The 16,891-nt window shown below is 43.0% G+C and overlaps 1 protein-coding gene across 2 annotated transcripts in view; it reads right to left on the minus strand.

Moving 5' to 3' along the window:
* LOC120017569 (echinoderm microtubule-associated protein-like 4) overlaps positions 1-16,891 on the minus strand; it is a 98,992-nt gene that overhangs the window by 32,024 nt on the left and 50,077 nt on the right. For both annotated transcript variants that reach the window (XM_038960411.1, XM_038960410.1), the window contains exon 2: positions 15-197. In XM_038960411.1, coding sequence (XP_038816339.1) covers positions 15-197 — 183 coding nt within the window. The remainder of the gene's footprint in view (positions 1-14; positions 198-16,891) is intronic.

Genomic DNA, 16,891 nt, shown 5'->3' on the forward strand with positions numbered 1-16,891 from the left:
AGGTGACTGACTACCTTTGGTGCTGGTCTGTTTTTTGCCGGTGGCGGCCGTGTCCTCGGAGAGCGCCAGGCGTCGCAGCACGTCGGCCAGCGCCGCCTTCATCACGGTGATCTCATCCTCCTGCTGTTGGACACGCAGCTCCAACGACGACAGACGATCCTGCACGTCAGACGCACTTGCCGCCGAGATGCTGTCATCTACACAGAGAGAGAGGAGACTGTGTTAGATACTGTAGACAACAGACATTTAGATATCTACCCAGCAAAGAGACCCACGCCCGCAAACACCAGAGAAGCATGAACAGTAAGGCTGGGACGATACCAGTATCACAAAAAAAATTCCATGCCAAAAATGGAAACATGAAGCAGGCCAAACTTTTGGTCCTTTAAAAACCTGCTGTATGTAAAATATTGCCCGCTATTGTTTGGAAAATAAATAAATGTGTCTCTGGATGACAACATAATGATGTTTCTTTCCAACATTAGGGCTGTTTTCCTAATGAAGTTAAATCTGCTTCGTGTTTTGCTTCCTTGCCACGGTACTAACGAGCATTAAGATGCTGGTATGTATATATGCACCAAACACACACAGGCTGTGATAAAACGTCCATGGGTGAATTCTGAACACTGGAGTGTTTCACTGTATAGGCCTACTGTCGTAAACTGGTGACTTCCCGAACACCCTATTGTGAAACAGAATGGGAAGTGAGAAAGAGTGCAAAATACAGGCATGATACTGTAAGCAACAGAATCTACATTTACATTTACATTTAAGTCATTTAGCAGACGCTCTTATCCAGAGCGACTTACAAATTGGAAAGTTCATACATATTCATCCTGGTCCCCCCGTGGGGAATGAACCCACAACCCTGGCGTTGCAAGCGCCATGCTCTACCAACTGAGCCACACGGGACCAATCTACTGGACTCTGATTTCTTACTGGACAGTGTGTGTGGGGGGGGGGGGGCTCTACCTCTACGTCTAAATACAGGGCACATGTTCAACTGCTCAAAGTATTCGTGGGTTGGGGCTGCTGCCAAGCCTAGCTGTGGTTTAGGGCCTGATTGCTGGACGGGATGGGGGTAATTTGGCAGTGGAGAGAGTGAGGGGGCCTCAAAGCCAATGTTGGCCTGTTAAAGGGGTGCTGACAAACCCCCCCTCTCCCTTTCCCCAGAAGACCCCCGTCAGAGGAGTTTGAACCCCCTTCCCACATGACACAAAAAACAAGCATCAGACACACTCACAATTTAAGAGTGGCAAAGAGAAAACAGACCGTCATAATAGTTCAGATCAAACTATTAACAAGTTAAACATTTTTCTGTCTAACAGCTCAAGCCATGAGAGCACTTAACCCCGAACTCAAAAGTGGATTATGTTTGTGGCACTAACAGATCAAGCTAACTTTCACTGTAAGCCCAAAGCACCGTTTCTGGCCAACAAAGTTAATGTTTTTTTTTTTTATATTGTGGCTGTAAGGAAATGCCTCACCCCTTGACTATGTGCAGAGAATGATAGTAATATGGCACATGCCTGCGTACGTAAACAAGCCTGTGCAAGCACACAGTCAAGGGGTGAGGCATTTCCTTACAGCACCAAGAGGTCAGTGAGGGCAGAGGTGTGAGGCAGTGCCTGATAGCATGCCCCGGATGGCTGGGCAGCAGTAGACCGGAGGGAGGGAGGGAGGGAGGGAGGGAGAGAGAGAGAGAGAGCGCCCAGGGGAAGACTTAACCCACCACTCTCTCCCTAAGCACACACACACCACAAACAACACCACACTACAGAACAATGGGCCTCTGTACACTGAGGAGACCTGAGCCAGGAAAACTAGCCCAGCACAGAACCAATCTACTTCTACAGGGAATGTAAATCAAACACAAAGCCATCAGGAAAAAGGATAACTCCACCACTTTTAACATTTGGGTTGTTATTATTAGGTATTTTATTAGGATCCCCATTAGCTGTTGCGAAAGCAGCAGCTACTGTTCCTGGGATCCACGCAAAGCATGAAACATGACGTAATACAGAACATTAATAGATAAGAACAGCTCAAGGACAGAACTGCAACAATTTAAAAAAAGAAGAAGCTATGCACTCGTAGCCAACGTGTCGAAAGCGTTCCACAGGCAGACTGACCAACGTTGACTCCAATGCTTCCCACAGTCGTGTCAAGTTGGCCAGATGTCCTTTGGGTGGATTCCTGATACACACGGGGAAACTGTTGGCGTGAAAAACCCAGCAGCGTTGAAGTTCTTAACACACTCAAACCGGTGCGTCTGGCACCTCCTACCATACCCCAGTTCAAAATCACTTCAATCTTTTGTCTTGCCCATTCACCCTCTGAATGGCACTCATACACAATACACGTCTCAATCATCTCAAGGCTTAAAAATCCTTCTTTAACCTGTCTCCTTCCCCTTCATCTACACTGACTGAAGTGGATTTAAGAGGTGACATCAATACGGGACCATAGCTTTCATGTAGATTCACCTGATCAGTCTATACATTGGAAAGGTGTTCCTTATGTTTTGTACACTCAGTGTATATTTAGATTAAGCTTTGTCTGGGCTTGATAGCCAACTAAGCTGCAGGCTAACTGGGCTGAGCATTGCATCATGGGAGACTAAATACACCCTGGGAATCATATTATGCTGTAGAAGAGGGCAATAGAGAAGTTTCAGCAACACTTACTTGACACACAGCGCCATAACACGGTCATAACCATGTCATAGCAGCTGACATAAGCTGTCATAATATGGCGATAATACTGCCCCGAAACATATTTAGACATGTTATGACATATATTGCTCTATTTTATGGCTGGTTATGACACCTACATAAGAGTGTCAAAACCCACAAACCCTACCACACAAGGCAAACCATTCCATTACACCATAGCCTACTTGTCAACAGTATGTTTGTTATATAACCTTTTCTGAAATTGAACATAATAAAGTATAATTGTAATTGTGCACACATTGATGTCAGACATGCACCTACCCCAATGCTCTGTTTGGGATGACTGGGATGTATGCAGGAGCATATTTAGCAGCAGGACAAGACATCTTTTTGACTGATGACTGACATAAGGGCATGTACGTGATAGGTCTATCTGGCTCATATGATTATGATGGTTATAATGCTTCATGACAGTGTCATGAAGTGTAGGTTCTACAAGTTATTTAAAATATGATGAAATGTGACTGTAAAGAATTCATTACAACAACAAAGGACTTCAGGACCTAAAGGAAACTTCTTGGCAGGGAAAAAACACATTTGAATAAATGTGGGTTTTGAGATGTCGTCACCAGCCATAAAACTATACAACATATGTCACAACAGGTTGGTCATGACAGTGTTATGACATATGACATGGTTATGACCGTGTCATAACGTGTTATGACGCTGGATGTCTAGTAATGCGTTACTAAAAGTTTCACAATCACAAAAACAAGGATTCGTGCAGCATGACTAACAAAAACAACACGTCAAAATGTATATCAAATCTTACAGTTGTGCACATATACTAACAGCATAATAACTGGCCAGAAAGTGGTTTGACTGTCCCTTAAAAGCCTTAGTACATAACTGTCAATCAACTGACTGTCAGACAGAGCCAGGAAAAGTAGGCCAGCACAGAGCTATCAACCAGACCGCTATTACAGAGACTAGCTGAGCGCCGAGCCGCCACCCACCAGAACACCCAACTCAGGGAGTCCAATCAATACACAGACTCCGGATGTAGTGTCCCGAAGCTAGCAGGTGCCCAGACTCAAACACGCACATAAGCGCACACACACACGGTTGTGATAAGAGTTCAGTGGGCGAATCCTAGGCACAGAAGAGCTTTGTCTGTCTCTCTCTCGCTTTCTCTCTCGCGGTCTGTCTGATAATACTGTACTGTTAAAACATGTGTCCCTCTCTCCTCGGGTCTCTTGTAATACACAATGAAATGCACATGGAGGACAGACAGTGGTGACTTACAGACTGGTGACTTACAGACAGCAGGCCTCAGTGTTGGCTGCTTGCAGTGTGAAAGGCTTTGCCTTCATAATACAGGACATAAGTCTATCCAGAGTTACTGAATCACTGCTTAGATGTGACACAGGGCTGGGGGAAGCAGCCAGAGGGTGTGAGTGTCTGTAAGATTGTAGGCTACAGTGTATTCTCTAGCCTTCCTTTGATACTGACTCCTGACTTTGATGTGAAACGAAAGCATGTACTACAGCACTGAGCAGGTGGCACACAACACACATAGAGAGGGAACAAACCCCCTAACACACACACAAACCACACAGACAGATTGTTCGAGCAACTTCATTGGGGGGGGGGGGGGGAGTACGTTTGAAATTCTTTTTACATTTGAATCATACCATTTTGGAGAAAATCATGATGAAAGTGGCCATCGTAGTCCCTTTTTAGACCTATACATGCCTCCTGTAAGACATTAATCGTACATGATACAGACAAACATCTTGGTGTCATACTATTTAGAGTGTGATTCTGAAATACATTTTTCACATTTATTTATTCATTTACATTAATTAAAAGTACCCTTTTTGATTTTGTTCATTTTAAAGACATAGAGTATATTGCTCCAAACAGTATACACTACAAGTACATAACATTTCCAGAGTGGACTCTACTAATTATGAAGGTATGATACATGTTATGAGTACCACCAACACACTGAATGGGAAAATGGATTCAAAGGAAACCCCCTTTGCTGGTGACAGGCTGAATGTGCAATCCTAAAGGAGGGCTGTGATTGGTTAATAACCTGTTATGTCAATTTCTATGTATAAACTGGGTCATATCATTAAAAGTACCAGAGAGCCCACTGGAAATTTGACATGTTTTGAAGAGTATATTGTTACAAACAATATGTATAAATATAAGCAAAATCTAAAAGGATCGTTTTATTATATTCATATTGTTAAAGTTGCATAAATGAATGTGAACATTTGTTTTTTCAGAATCTATACATAGTCCATATGTATGGTTCACAGATCATAGGGTCTTACAGGAGGCATGTATAAAAAAAACCTAAAATGGGTCATTTCATCATGATTTACCCCTCAGAAATGGTGATACAAATGCAAAAAGCAAGTTAAACATCCTTCCTCTAAATGAAGTTCCTATGTGAGAATTGCCAGAACAATTTGAGATACCAAACATATTTTACACTCCCACTGGCATGGAATCGCCCTACACCCAGACTCTGCTGTCAATCACTGACATCCTGTTAATAACGAAACACCACAGTTACACCAATACCTTTATCACATATATTTATAGATCAAAGACACAAACTAGAAATGCAAGACAAAAAAGGTAGAGATGTGCCTTGTTGGCTAACTAACAGGATACAAGAAGCAACATATCAGTCACACCGAGTTCACAGTGATGAAACCATGAGCTCATTTGTCCTCCCCGACTCTGCCCTTTTGTTTCTTTCGCCTCAATTTCCCCTCAGCTAAGTCGAGCTTCAATAATGTAATCTTATCATAACTCTCCACAGCTTGACGAAACGCTCCCTTGAGAAAGGAACACAGTAGAGCTGCACTCTGCAAGGCAACGTTCAGGTGCATGAGTAAGTCAGTGTGTGTGGGGAGGTTGCGTGACTCGGGTACTTTGATTTGTGTAATAGAATATAAAATCAGACAAGAAGTGGCATTAGGTTACTGTTTGATTGAATGTTAGAATGGGCAAAACGAGTGACCTAAGCGACTTTGAGCGTAGTATGATCGGTGTCAGGCGCACCAGTTCCGGTATCTCGGAAATGTCCGGCCTTCTGTGCTTTCACGCACAACAGCGTCCAGGGTTTACCAAGAATGGTGCAACAAACAACAAATATCCAGTCAGTGGCAATCCTGTGGGCGAAAACAGCTCGTTGGTGAGAGGTCGAAGGAGAATGGCAAGAATCGTGTAAGCCAACAGGCGGCCATAAACAGGAAAAGAATGGCACCGTACAACAGTGGTCGGCAGGACGGCATCTCAGAACTCACAACTCGTCGGTCCTTGTCATGGATGGGCTATTGCAGCAGACGACCACACCGGGTTCCACTCCTATCAGCTAAAAACAAGAAGCGGCTCCAGTGGGCACGAGTTCACCAATACTGGACAATTGAGGAGAGGAAAAATATTGCCTGGTCCGACGAATCCCAGTTCCTGTTGCGTCATGCTGATAGTGGAGTCAGGATTTGACGTAAGCAGCATTAGTTCATGGCCCCATCCTGCCTGGTGTCAGCCGTACAGGCTGGTGGAGGTGGTGTAATGGTGTGGGGAATGTTTTCCTAGCACACGTTAGATCCCTTGATACCAATTGAGCAATGTTTCCATGCCCCGAAGAATTCAGGGTGTCCTGGAGGCAAAGGGGGTCCCAGTACTAGACGGTGTACCTAATAAACTGTGTATATATGTAATAGAATAGGGTAGAGCAGGGTGATAAATTGCCTGAATTAGTGCGATAACGATAAATAGAACGATACGTTTATAACATTAAAAGTGCACTACAGTTTAAATGTATTTCTTATCCTTTAAACCAATACAACTAGGGTTGGGCAGTCGATTGTATATAACGGTATCCCAGGGTATTTTTGAAATACTCTTGGTATGATTTTCCAATACAGTAAATAAAATAACTTGTGCACTAGGTAATTGATAAAGCAGTTCACGTTCATTATTTCGCCTGTTAGATCATTTTTCATTATAAAGTTTACCGGTTTCCAAAAACAGCTGTTTGAGGCATTTGTTTACAAAGAAACATAACGAGCAAAACAGGGGCTTGGTGAGGTGAGTCACTCCTGCGGAAGCGCAACTTAACACTAGAACCGCCATAGGCCAACAGCCACTGACGTTCGATTTTGTAAATAAAAAAAATATCTGTCCCAAAATTTAAAAAAGGTATGTCCTGACTTTTCATAAAATGTTTGTATTTTACATTGCTCATTTGTCAGAAAAAAACAGAAACGTTTTTTTTTTTTCTCACAACTATTCCGAATTTAACCCGCTAAGAGAAAGTGCTGTAGGACGTTGGTACCCAGCCAGACGCTATTGCATCTCTCTGTACCCACTGAGTGAATGAAAATGAATGGCCGATAATTGTGCCCCTTACTTCATAACTGAATTTAGTGACAATATTAGGCCTATCAGTTGTCAAATTGTACATGAAGACGTGGGCGTATTTTTTAATTGACAGATGCAGGGAAAAGGGGAATCACATTATCAAATACTCCTTCAGAGTTACATGAAGGTACATTTTGACTTCTATATAGTATCAGAAAGAGCATATTCTGCCGTTTCTATGACACTTACCTTTGTCAAATAAAAGGTGCAGCTCTATTTCCAGATTTCACTTTTTCCAAGAATAACCGTGCTGTCCATGCATTCAGCACGACTGGGAAATGCAACTTTTAAATTGACACATTACTTGTTAGCAAAGGTGTCAGCTAGAGACGATGTGCAGGAGCTTGCAGGGATATGTAGTTTTGCATGTCTACTTTGATGCTAATTAGCATTTTCGAATCTGAGAGTAAATAGAGCCGAATATATTGATAAAAGTCACCTTTTCTTAGAGAGTTTTACACAGTTATCAAAATGTCACGCCAGGGTAAGCCTACACGAATCACAGCCCATATTTTAAGTTTTTCTAAAATCCCCTATGGGAAAAATGAATGGTGGAAAAACGATTGGAACAATTTCCCTGTTTGACCGCTAGGTTTTACGGGTATTATGACTCGTACTGTGGTAGTCTATACAGTGTCTGATACAATCAACAAATGACTGTTTTATATCTTATCATGAATATATTTCCACTAATATTTCATTAAGGAATTCATCCTTTTCAATTGTTCATGCACAAATAAAGTTGATGAAATGGATTACACTGTAATGTTTTTATTGCAAGGGAAACGAAAAGAGACTACTAGGCCTATGTATTTTCTAGGACTTCGTAGAATTATACAAAACATGTCGTTGACTCTAACAAATAACTATTCTTTTTTTTTTTTTTTTTTTTTTTTATCCCCTTTTCTCCCCAATTTTTCATGGTATCCAATCGCTAGTAATTACTATCTTGTCTCATCGCTACAACTCCCGTACGGGCTCGGGAGAGACGAAGGTCGAAAGCCATGCGTCCTCCGAAGCACAACCCAACCAAGCCGCACTGCTTCTTAACACAGCGCGCCTCCAACCCGGAAGCCAGCCGCACCAATGTGTCGGAGGAAACACTGTGCACCCGCCCCCCTCGGTTAGCGCGCACTGCGCCCGGCCCGCCACAGGAGTCGCTGGAGCGCGATGAGACAAGGATATCCCTACCGGCCAAACCCTCCCTAACCCGGACGACGCTAAGCCAATTGTGCGTCGCCCCACAGACCTCTCGGTCGCGGCCGGCTGCGACAGAGCCTGGGCGCGAACCCAGAGACTCTGGTGGCGCAGCTAGCACTGCGATGCAGTGCTCTAGACCAATGCGCCACCCGGGAGGCCTAACTATTCTTTTTATTAACAATTCTTCAAGCAATTCATCCATTACAAAAGTTGATGCAAGGTGATCAAGTTACACTTGAATGAAATTCAATGTTTGCCAGCCATTTATATACAGTTGAAGTCAGAAGTTTACATACACCTTAGCCAAATACATTTACACTCAGTTTTTCACAATTCCTGATGTTTTATCCTAGTAACATTCCCTGTCTTATGTCAGTTAGGATCAACACTTTATTTTAAGAATGTGAAATGTCAAAATAATAGCAGAGAGAATGATTTATTTCAGCTTTTATTTCTTTCATCACATTCCCAGTGGGTCAGAAGTTTACATACACTCAATTAGTATTTGGTAGCATTGCCTTCAAATTGTTTAACTTGGGTCAAACGTTTCGGGTAGCCTTACACAAGCTCCCCAAAATAAGTTGGGTGAATTTTGGCCCATTCCTCCTGACAGAGCTGGTGTAACCGAGTCAGGAGGACTCCTTGCTCGAAAACACTTTTTCAGTTCTGCCCACAAATACTCTATAGGATTGAGGTCAGGGCTTTGTGAAGGCCACTCCAATACCTTGACTTTGTTGTCCTTAAGCCATTTTGCCACAACTTTGGAAGTATGCTTGGGGTCATTGTCCATTTGGAAGACCCATTTGCAACCAAGCTTTAACTTCCTGACTGATGTCTTGAGATGTTGCTTCAATATATCCACATAATTGTCCTCCCTCATGAAGCCATCTATTTTGTGAAGTGCACCAGTCCCTCCTGCAGCAAAGCACCCCCACAACATGATGCTGCCACCCCCGTGCTTCACGGTTGGGATGGTGTTCTTCGGCTTGCAAGCCTCCCACTTTTTCCTACAAACATAACGATGGTCATTATGGCCAAACAGTTCTATTTTTGTTTCATCAGACCAGAGGACATTTCTCCAAAAAGTACGATCTTTGTCCCCATGTGCAGTTGCAAACCGTAGTCTGGCTTTTTTATGATGGTTTTGGGGCAGTGGCTTCTTCCTTGCTAAGCGGCCTTTCAGGTTATGTCGATATAGGACTCGTTTTACTGTGGATATGGATACTTTTGTACCGGTTTCCTCCAGCATCTTCACAAGGTCCTTTGCTGTTCTTCTGGGATTGATTTGCACTTTTCGCACCAAAGTACGTTCATCTCTAGGAGACAGAACGCGTCTCCTTCCTGAGCGGTATGACGGCTGCGTGGTCCCATGGTGTTTATACTTGAGTACTATTGTTTGACCGATGAACGTGGTACCTTCAAGTGTTTGGAAATTGCTCCCAAGGATGAACCAGACTTGGGGAGGTCCACAATTTTTTCTGAGGTCTTGGCTGATTTCTTTTGATTTTCCCATGATGTCAAGCAAATAGGCACCGAGTTTGAAGGTAGGCCTTGAAATACATCCACAGCTACACCTCCAATTGACTCAAATGATGTCAATTAGCCTATCAGAAGCTTCTACAGCCATGACATAATTTTCTGGAATTTTCCAAGCTGTTTAAAGGCACAGTCAACTTAGTGTATGTAAACTTCTGACCCACTAGAATTGTGATACAGTGAATTATAAGTGAAATAATCTGTCTGTAAACAATTGTTGGAAAAATTACTTGTGTCATGCACAAAGTAGATGTCCTAACCGACTTGCCAAAACTATAGTCTGTTAACAAGAAATTTGTGGAGTGGTTGAAAAACAAGTTTTAATGACTCTAACCGAAGTGTATGTAAACTTCTGACTTAAACTGTATATATATATATATATGGTTGAAAAACAAGTTTTAATGACTCCAACCTAAGTGTATGTAAACTTCTGACTTAAACTGTATATATATATATATATATATATATATATATATATATATATATATATATATATATATATATGCATCTTATAACTATTAAGTTAAATAGCTAAGAAATTCTCTACATCTGGGTTTTACTAAGAGCACTGCTGTCTAATATATGTATTGTGTGTGCCGCACACTAGGTTCTGAGATAGCTACTTGCATAAATTTATGAGCTGGGTTGTCCGTCTTAGTAAATGTTCACATGCGCTTGTTAGCATTTACCTAGCAACCAACCATGGGAATTGCTTAGCATTCTGGTAACTGAGATTTTGGGGTATTTTTTGGGGGGGGTGTGTAAAAAAATAAATAGCCAGTGATATTGTATATCCCAGGATGGCACAGACACGGTATGAAGGTATGTAAATCTGGATACCGCCAAACCCTAAGTACTACTAGTTTGATGGTTGTAACCATCAATTGTTCCATTAACAATCACCCATATTAGCAAACGTATTTCATTTCAAACATAACAGTTCCTCTAGTATAGGCTACTGCAAAATGCCTGTGATATGTGATTGGTATGGTCGGTGTCGATTCATTTTGGTTTATCGTCCCAGCTGTAAAGTATATATCAATCAAATTAAAATAAATACAATGTATAGGATGGGCTGAATTTGCATTCATTGATACAGAAAGGTTTTAAGGCCCTGTGTGAACCCCCAGCCTAGCCTAGGAAGGAGGAAACCCTGAGAATATGGTGAAAGAGGCCGGATGTGAATGGTGATATCCTTCTCAGTAATAGATGCCACAATTTACTGTGTAACCCACTCCAGCACGATAACACCCTTGTTGTTATCAGTAGAGCATTGCAAAAACTCTAAAGACTGATTGGAGGATAAGCAGACTATTACCCAACACCCTGTCAAAACATATCGTAGAGAAAATGTGCAATTCAAAACCTGACTCCTCTGCTAACTATCCTGTTGTAGTCTGTGTGTTGAGAACACATTTAGTGTTCTCAAGTCATGTGAATGTAATAACTGAGTAATAAGCACATGAGAAGTGAGTAATTGCACTTCCGAATATCTTTGTGAATGTTTTCCGTGGGATGATATGTTCAGTGTGTGAGTGTGAAAAGTTGTTTAGAGGCTGAGGGACTAGAGAGCACAGATGCGGCTAAAGGACAAGGACACTAGCTGGGACCTGCTGGAAGTGACATCACAAAGGAAGTGAGGACACACAGGAAGTGAGATCACACAGGCTATAATCAAAGCTGGAGAAAGAAGGAGAAGAGTGAAGCAATCAGCAGACTGAAATAAGGATTTCTTAAGAGGGAGCATAATCACAAAACACACATCCTGTCAAACAGGAAGCAACACTATACAATTAATCAGAGTTGTTTTGGTTTGAACACTGAATGGCTGCTCGAATGGTTGGTGTTGACACTAAAAACCAACCAGGCTCTTTCCAATGCTTGCCTCATTACTGATGCCTTCCTCAACTACAGTAGACGGCTGTGTTTCCAGACATGCTCCAGGGCCCATATTCAAAAACTGTAGGAGTGCTGATCTAGGATCAGTCCTCACCCCCCTGCCCATATAATCTTATTGACAATCATCTAAAATGCAAAACGTATCCTATATCAGCATTTATAACTGAGACACTTCATGAACACGGCCTTATGAATATGGTCTCCCTCTAACTGAGTAAGCCTGTATTTATCCATGTTAGCCCCATTGGCAGGAGGTTTAATACAGCTCAACACTTCACCCAGGAGGTCATCATCTCCAGTGAAGGTCTTACTGGGAAGACTGGTTCCAGTTCCCTTCAGCTGCACATACTGACTTTGCAGGGCAAAGGGTCATGACATCTGCTCTCCCAGCCTAGGTCACCGTCCTGTCAGTGTTTGACAAACAGGTTGCTACTGGAGGTACACACTCATCTCCCTCGACCTCCCCTTCTTCCACATCTTCATCAAAATCCTTCTCACAGGTTTTAATGAAGGAGGCACAGCAATGCTGTATTTATGTGTGCTTCTGTCCCCTGGGGTATATCTGCATGAGTACAGACACATACACAGATTGTGTTAAGACAGTGGCAGAGATCAGTACCTGTTCTAAAAATGGGACTGGGTTAGAGAAACCACACTGCGCAATGTGTTAAAAGACTCATGCATTCACACGCACACATGAGCACACACAGGAGCCATTTCAGGCTTATTTCCTGTCCTCACACACTCTGGAGGCCTGGTTAATCAGATTTATTACAGCAACTCCCTCCATCAATACTTAATCACCATTACTGATGCCCGGTCTGTAGTATCTAATCCTGTTAATGAACAAAGACACACTCTCTCATACACACACACACACACACACACCAAGGAGAGGCAATAGGAGTGTTTAAAAAAAAGTAAAACAAATATTTAACCTTTATTTAACTAGGCAAGTCAGTTAAGAACAAATTATTTTTTACAATGATGGCCTACTGGGGAACAGTGGGTTAACTGCCTTGTTCAGGGGCAAAACGACAGATTTTTACCTTGTCAGCTTGGGGATTTGATCCAGCAACCTTTCGGTTACTGGCCCAACGCTCTAACCGCTAGGCTACCTGACCCCCCGGCCAAACCCTCCCCTAATCCGGACAACACTGGGGCAATTGTGAGCCGCCCTATATGACTCCCAATCACGGCTGGTTGTGATACAGCCCGGGATCGAACCCAGGTCTGTGGTGACGCGTCCACAACTGCGATGCAATGCCTTAGACCACTGCGCCACTCTGAAAGCATAGTATCATGTGTAATGTACTGATTTATGACCCCAGTCTCCGGCAGTATATAGTATCGCACTAAGACGCATGCAAAAACACAGACAAGCTAGCATGCACGTACGTACACACACACTTAAGTCTGAGGTTTTAGCCTCCATAATGAAATGTGGAGCACAGCCATGCTTTGACAAGGTCTATCATCACTCTCCTCTCATCTCTCACTCTCCTGCACTTAGTCCCTTTCTTTAAGCCTTGCCACTTGCTCTCTCACACTCCTCATGTTTGGATGGTATCCATTGATGACATACATTCATGTAGTGATCAAAAACGTCTTATTTTTGCACACTAACTCTATGCTATGTGTATGAGCAAACAAACAAAAACACATTTTATGAATTTATGGGCAAGTACAGTGCCTTCAGAAAGTATTCAAACCCCTTGACTTTTTCCACATTTTGTTACGTTACAGCTTTATTCTAAAATGTATTAAAAAGTTGTTTTCCCCCTCATCAATTTACACACAATACCCCATAATGACGAAGCAAAACAGGTTTTTTGAACAGGAAATATCACATTTACGTAATTATTCAGACTCTTTACTCAGTCCTTTGTTGAAGGACCTTTGGCAGCAATTACAGCCTCGGGTCTTCTTGGGTATGACGCTACAAGTTTGGCACACCTATATTTGGGGAGTTTCTCCCATTCTTCTCTGCAGATCCTCTCAAGCTGTCAGGTTCACAGGGGAGTGTTGCTGCACAGCTATTTTCAGGTCACTCCAGAGATGTTCGATCGGGTTCAAGTCCGGGCTCTGGCTGGGCCACAAGGACATTCAGAGTCTTGTCCAGAAGCCACTCCGGGGGTGTCTTGGCTGTGTGCTTAGGGTCGTTGTCCTGTTGGAAGGTAAACCATCACCCCAGTCTGAAGTTCTGTGCACTCTGGAGCAGGTTTTCATCAAGGATCTCTCTGTAATTTGCACCGTTCATCTTTGCCTCGATCCTGACTAGTCTCCCAGTCCCTGCCGCTGAAAAACACCCCGACAGCATGATGCTGCCACCTCCATGCTTCACGGTAAGTATGTTGCCAGGTTTCCTCCAGACGTGACGATTGGCATTCAGGCCAAAGAGTTTAATCTTGGTTTCATCAGACCAGAGAATCTGGTTTCTCATGGTCTGAGTCCTTTAGGTGCCTTTTGGCAAACTCCAAGCGGGCTGTCATGTGTCTTTTACTGAGGAGTGGCTTCCGTCTGGCCCCTCTACCATAAAGGCCTGATTGGTGGAGTGCTGCATGGTTGTCCTTCTGGAAGGTTCTCCCATCTCACAGAGGAACTCTGGAACTCTGTCAGAGTGACCATCAGGTTCTTTATCACCTCTCTGATTGCTCAGTTTGGCCGGGCAGCCAGCTCTAGGAAGTCTTCTTCCATTTAAGAATGATGTAGGCCACTGTGTTCTTGGGGACCTTCAGTGCTGCAGAAATTTTTTGGTACCCTTCCCCAGATCTGTGCCTCGACACAATCCTGTCTCAGAGGTATACGGACAATTCCTTCGACCTCATGGCTTGGTTTTTGCTCTGACATGCACTGCCAATTGTGGGACCTTATATAGACAGGTATGTGCCTTTCCAAATCATGTCCAATCAATTGAATTTACCACAGGTGGACTACAATTAAGTTATAGAAATACCTCAAGGATGATCAATGGAAATAGGATGCACCTGAGCTAAATTGAGTCTCATAGCAAAAGGTCTGAATACTTACGTAAATAAGGTATCTGTTTTTTTCTTTTAATAAATTTGCAAAAATTTCTAAAAACCTGTTTCGCTTTGTCAATATGGGGTATTGTGTGTAGATTGCTGATGATAATAAAAAATATATATATTTTAGAATAAGGCTGTAACGTTACAAAATGTGGAAAAAGTGAAGGGGTCTGAATACTTTCCGAATGCACTGTATGTGTGTGCACACAACAGCGTATATGTACAAGAGTGTGTGTGTATAAGTGGCGTGTAAATCGTAATGGTGCTCAGATTCCTGCGGGCTGCTCGTAGGGGCTTTAAATTGTTTTCTGCATGCGGCGACATGTTTGTTGTAAGACATTAGGCTGTGCGGCCAGGCCAAGTGTGTGTGTGGGGAGAGGGGGGGGAAGAGAGAGAGAGAGAGAGAGAGAGAGAGAGAGAGAGAGAGAGAGAGAGAGAAAGAGAGAGAGAAAGAGAGAGAAAGAGAGAGAAAGAGAGAGAGAGAAAGAGAGAGAAAGAGAGAGAAAGAGAGAGAAAGAGAGAGAGAGAAAGAGAGAGAAAGAGAGAGAAAGAGAGAGAAAGAGAGAGAAAGAGAGAGAGAGAGAGGGAGAGAGAGAGAGAGAGGGAGAGAGAGGGAGAGAGAGGGAGAGAGAGGGAGAGAGAAGAGAGAGAGAGAGAGAGAGAGAGAGAGAGAGAGAGAGAGAGAGAGAGAGAGAGAGAGAGAGAGAGTGACAGAAGCAGGGATCTGATGATGGATGAGATTGGATTAGCAGAGAGAAGCTGCACACACAGCCCAGCGCTCAACTGTAATTTACAACTCTATCACTGTAATACACACTGTGTTACTAAAAGACACACGTTACAGCCTTGTCAAAGGACACTGCGTATTCACTATGCACCTACATACTTCACGGCTCGATCAGAAAATTCTATACACTCGCTAGTTGCTATAAACACACACTTTACAGCTCTTTCAGTGCACAAACACAAACACACACTGGAGAAAGAACTGTAAAGCTCGAATCAGGCCATCTGTGAATGCTCTCAGAGTGGTGATTCTCCCAGATGGCAGAGAACCTAACACACAGCACCTCCTGTTCTATTAAACCCTAATTCTTATACACCACACAGATACATAGTGTGTGTGTGTGTGTGTGTGTGTGTGTGTATGTCTATAGACCTGTATCTGCATGTAGTATATGTATATGTCAGAACATATGTCTGCCTATTAGTATGCATGTGTAAATCTGTGTGTACGATATAGAGTGAGAGAGGAGAAGAGAGAAAGACAGAGGTAAAGTTTGTATCTGTAATTGTTGACTGCCTTTGTGTTTTCTTCTGCCTCTCGCTCACTCAGGGAGGAGGGTGTGTGCTTTGAAGGAAGGTGGCATGGGGAGGGGAGTACGAAGAGAGACAGAGCGAGAGGAGAGCGAGAGCGAGTGTGAGAGTCATAATTTGCCCAAATGAAGTGTTCCTACATCTCCCACAGCCCTAAAGGCATCCACATGCTTCCAGATCTAAAACATTTCGGAACAGTTTGTGCATATATTATGACAACTTTTTGTGCCGTTTTTGTTTGTTTTGGTTTATTGCTGTTTTTTTAGGACTGTTCGTGCACACAAAATGTTTTCTTGAGGCAAGCCGAAGTCTGTAGCTGAAGTCTAAACTAGGGATGCACGATATATCGGTGAACATATCGGAATCGGCCGATATTAGCTAAAAATGCCAACGTCGGCATCGGCCCGATGTCTAGTTTAACGCCGATGTGCAAAACCGATGTCAAAGCTGACGTGCATACCCATATAACGTAGGTAGATGCAGCATTCCTAACCTAGCCCACAATGTCTGCTGTGTGGATCGAGCAGTCAACAAGACGAGCAGTCATTTAAAAGAGTAAGAAAATTTCAGCCAGACACCTCAAAGGTCGAAATCCATTAACGCCAAGATAATGGAATTCATTGCCCTTGACAATCAACCATTCTTTGTCGTGGGTGATGTTGGCTTTCGCCGACTGGTAGAGCAACAGTACACATGTGCGAGTGCACCAAGTCCGCTATTCTTCAGATGTTGCCCTACCGGAGTTACATAGTAATAGCGTCACTGCTATTAGCTTCACGACTGACA

The sequence above is a fragment of the Salvelinus namaycush genome, chromosome 22 (assembly GCF_016432855.1).
Source record: "Salvelinus namaycush isolate Seneca chromosome 22, SaNama_1.0, whole genome shotgun sequence".
Lineage (NCBI taxonomy): Eukaryota > Metazoa > Chordata > Actinopteri > Salmoniformes > Salmonidae > Salvelinus > Salvelinus namaycush.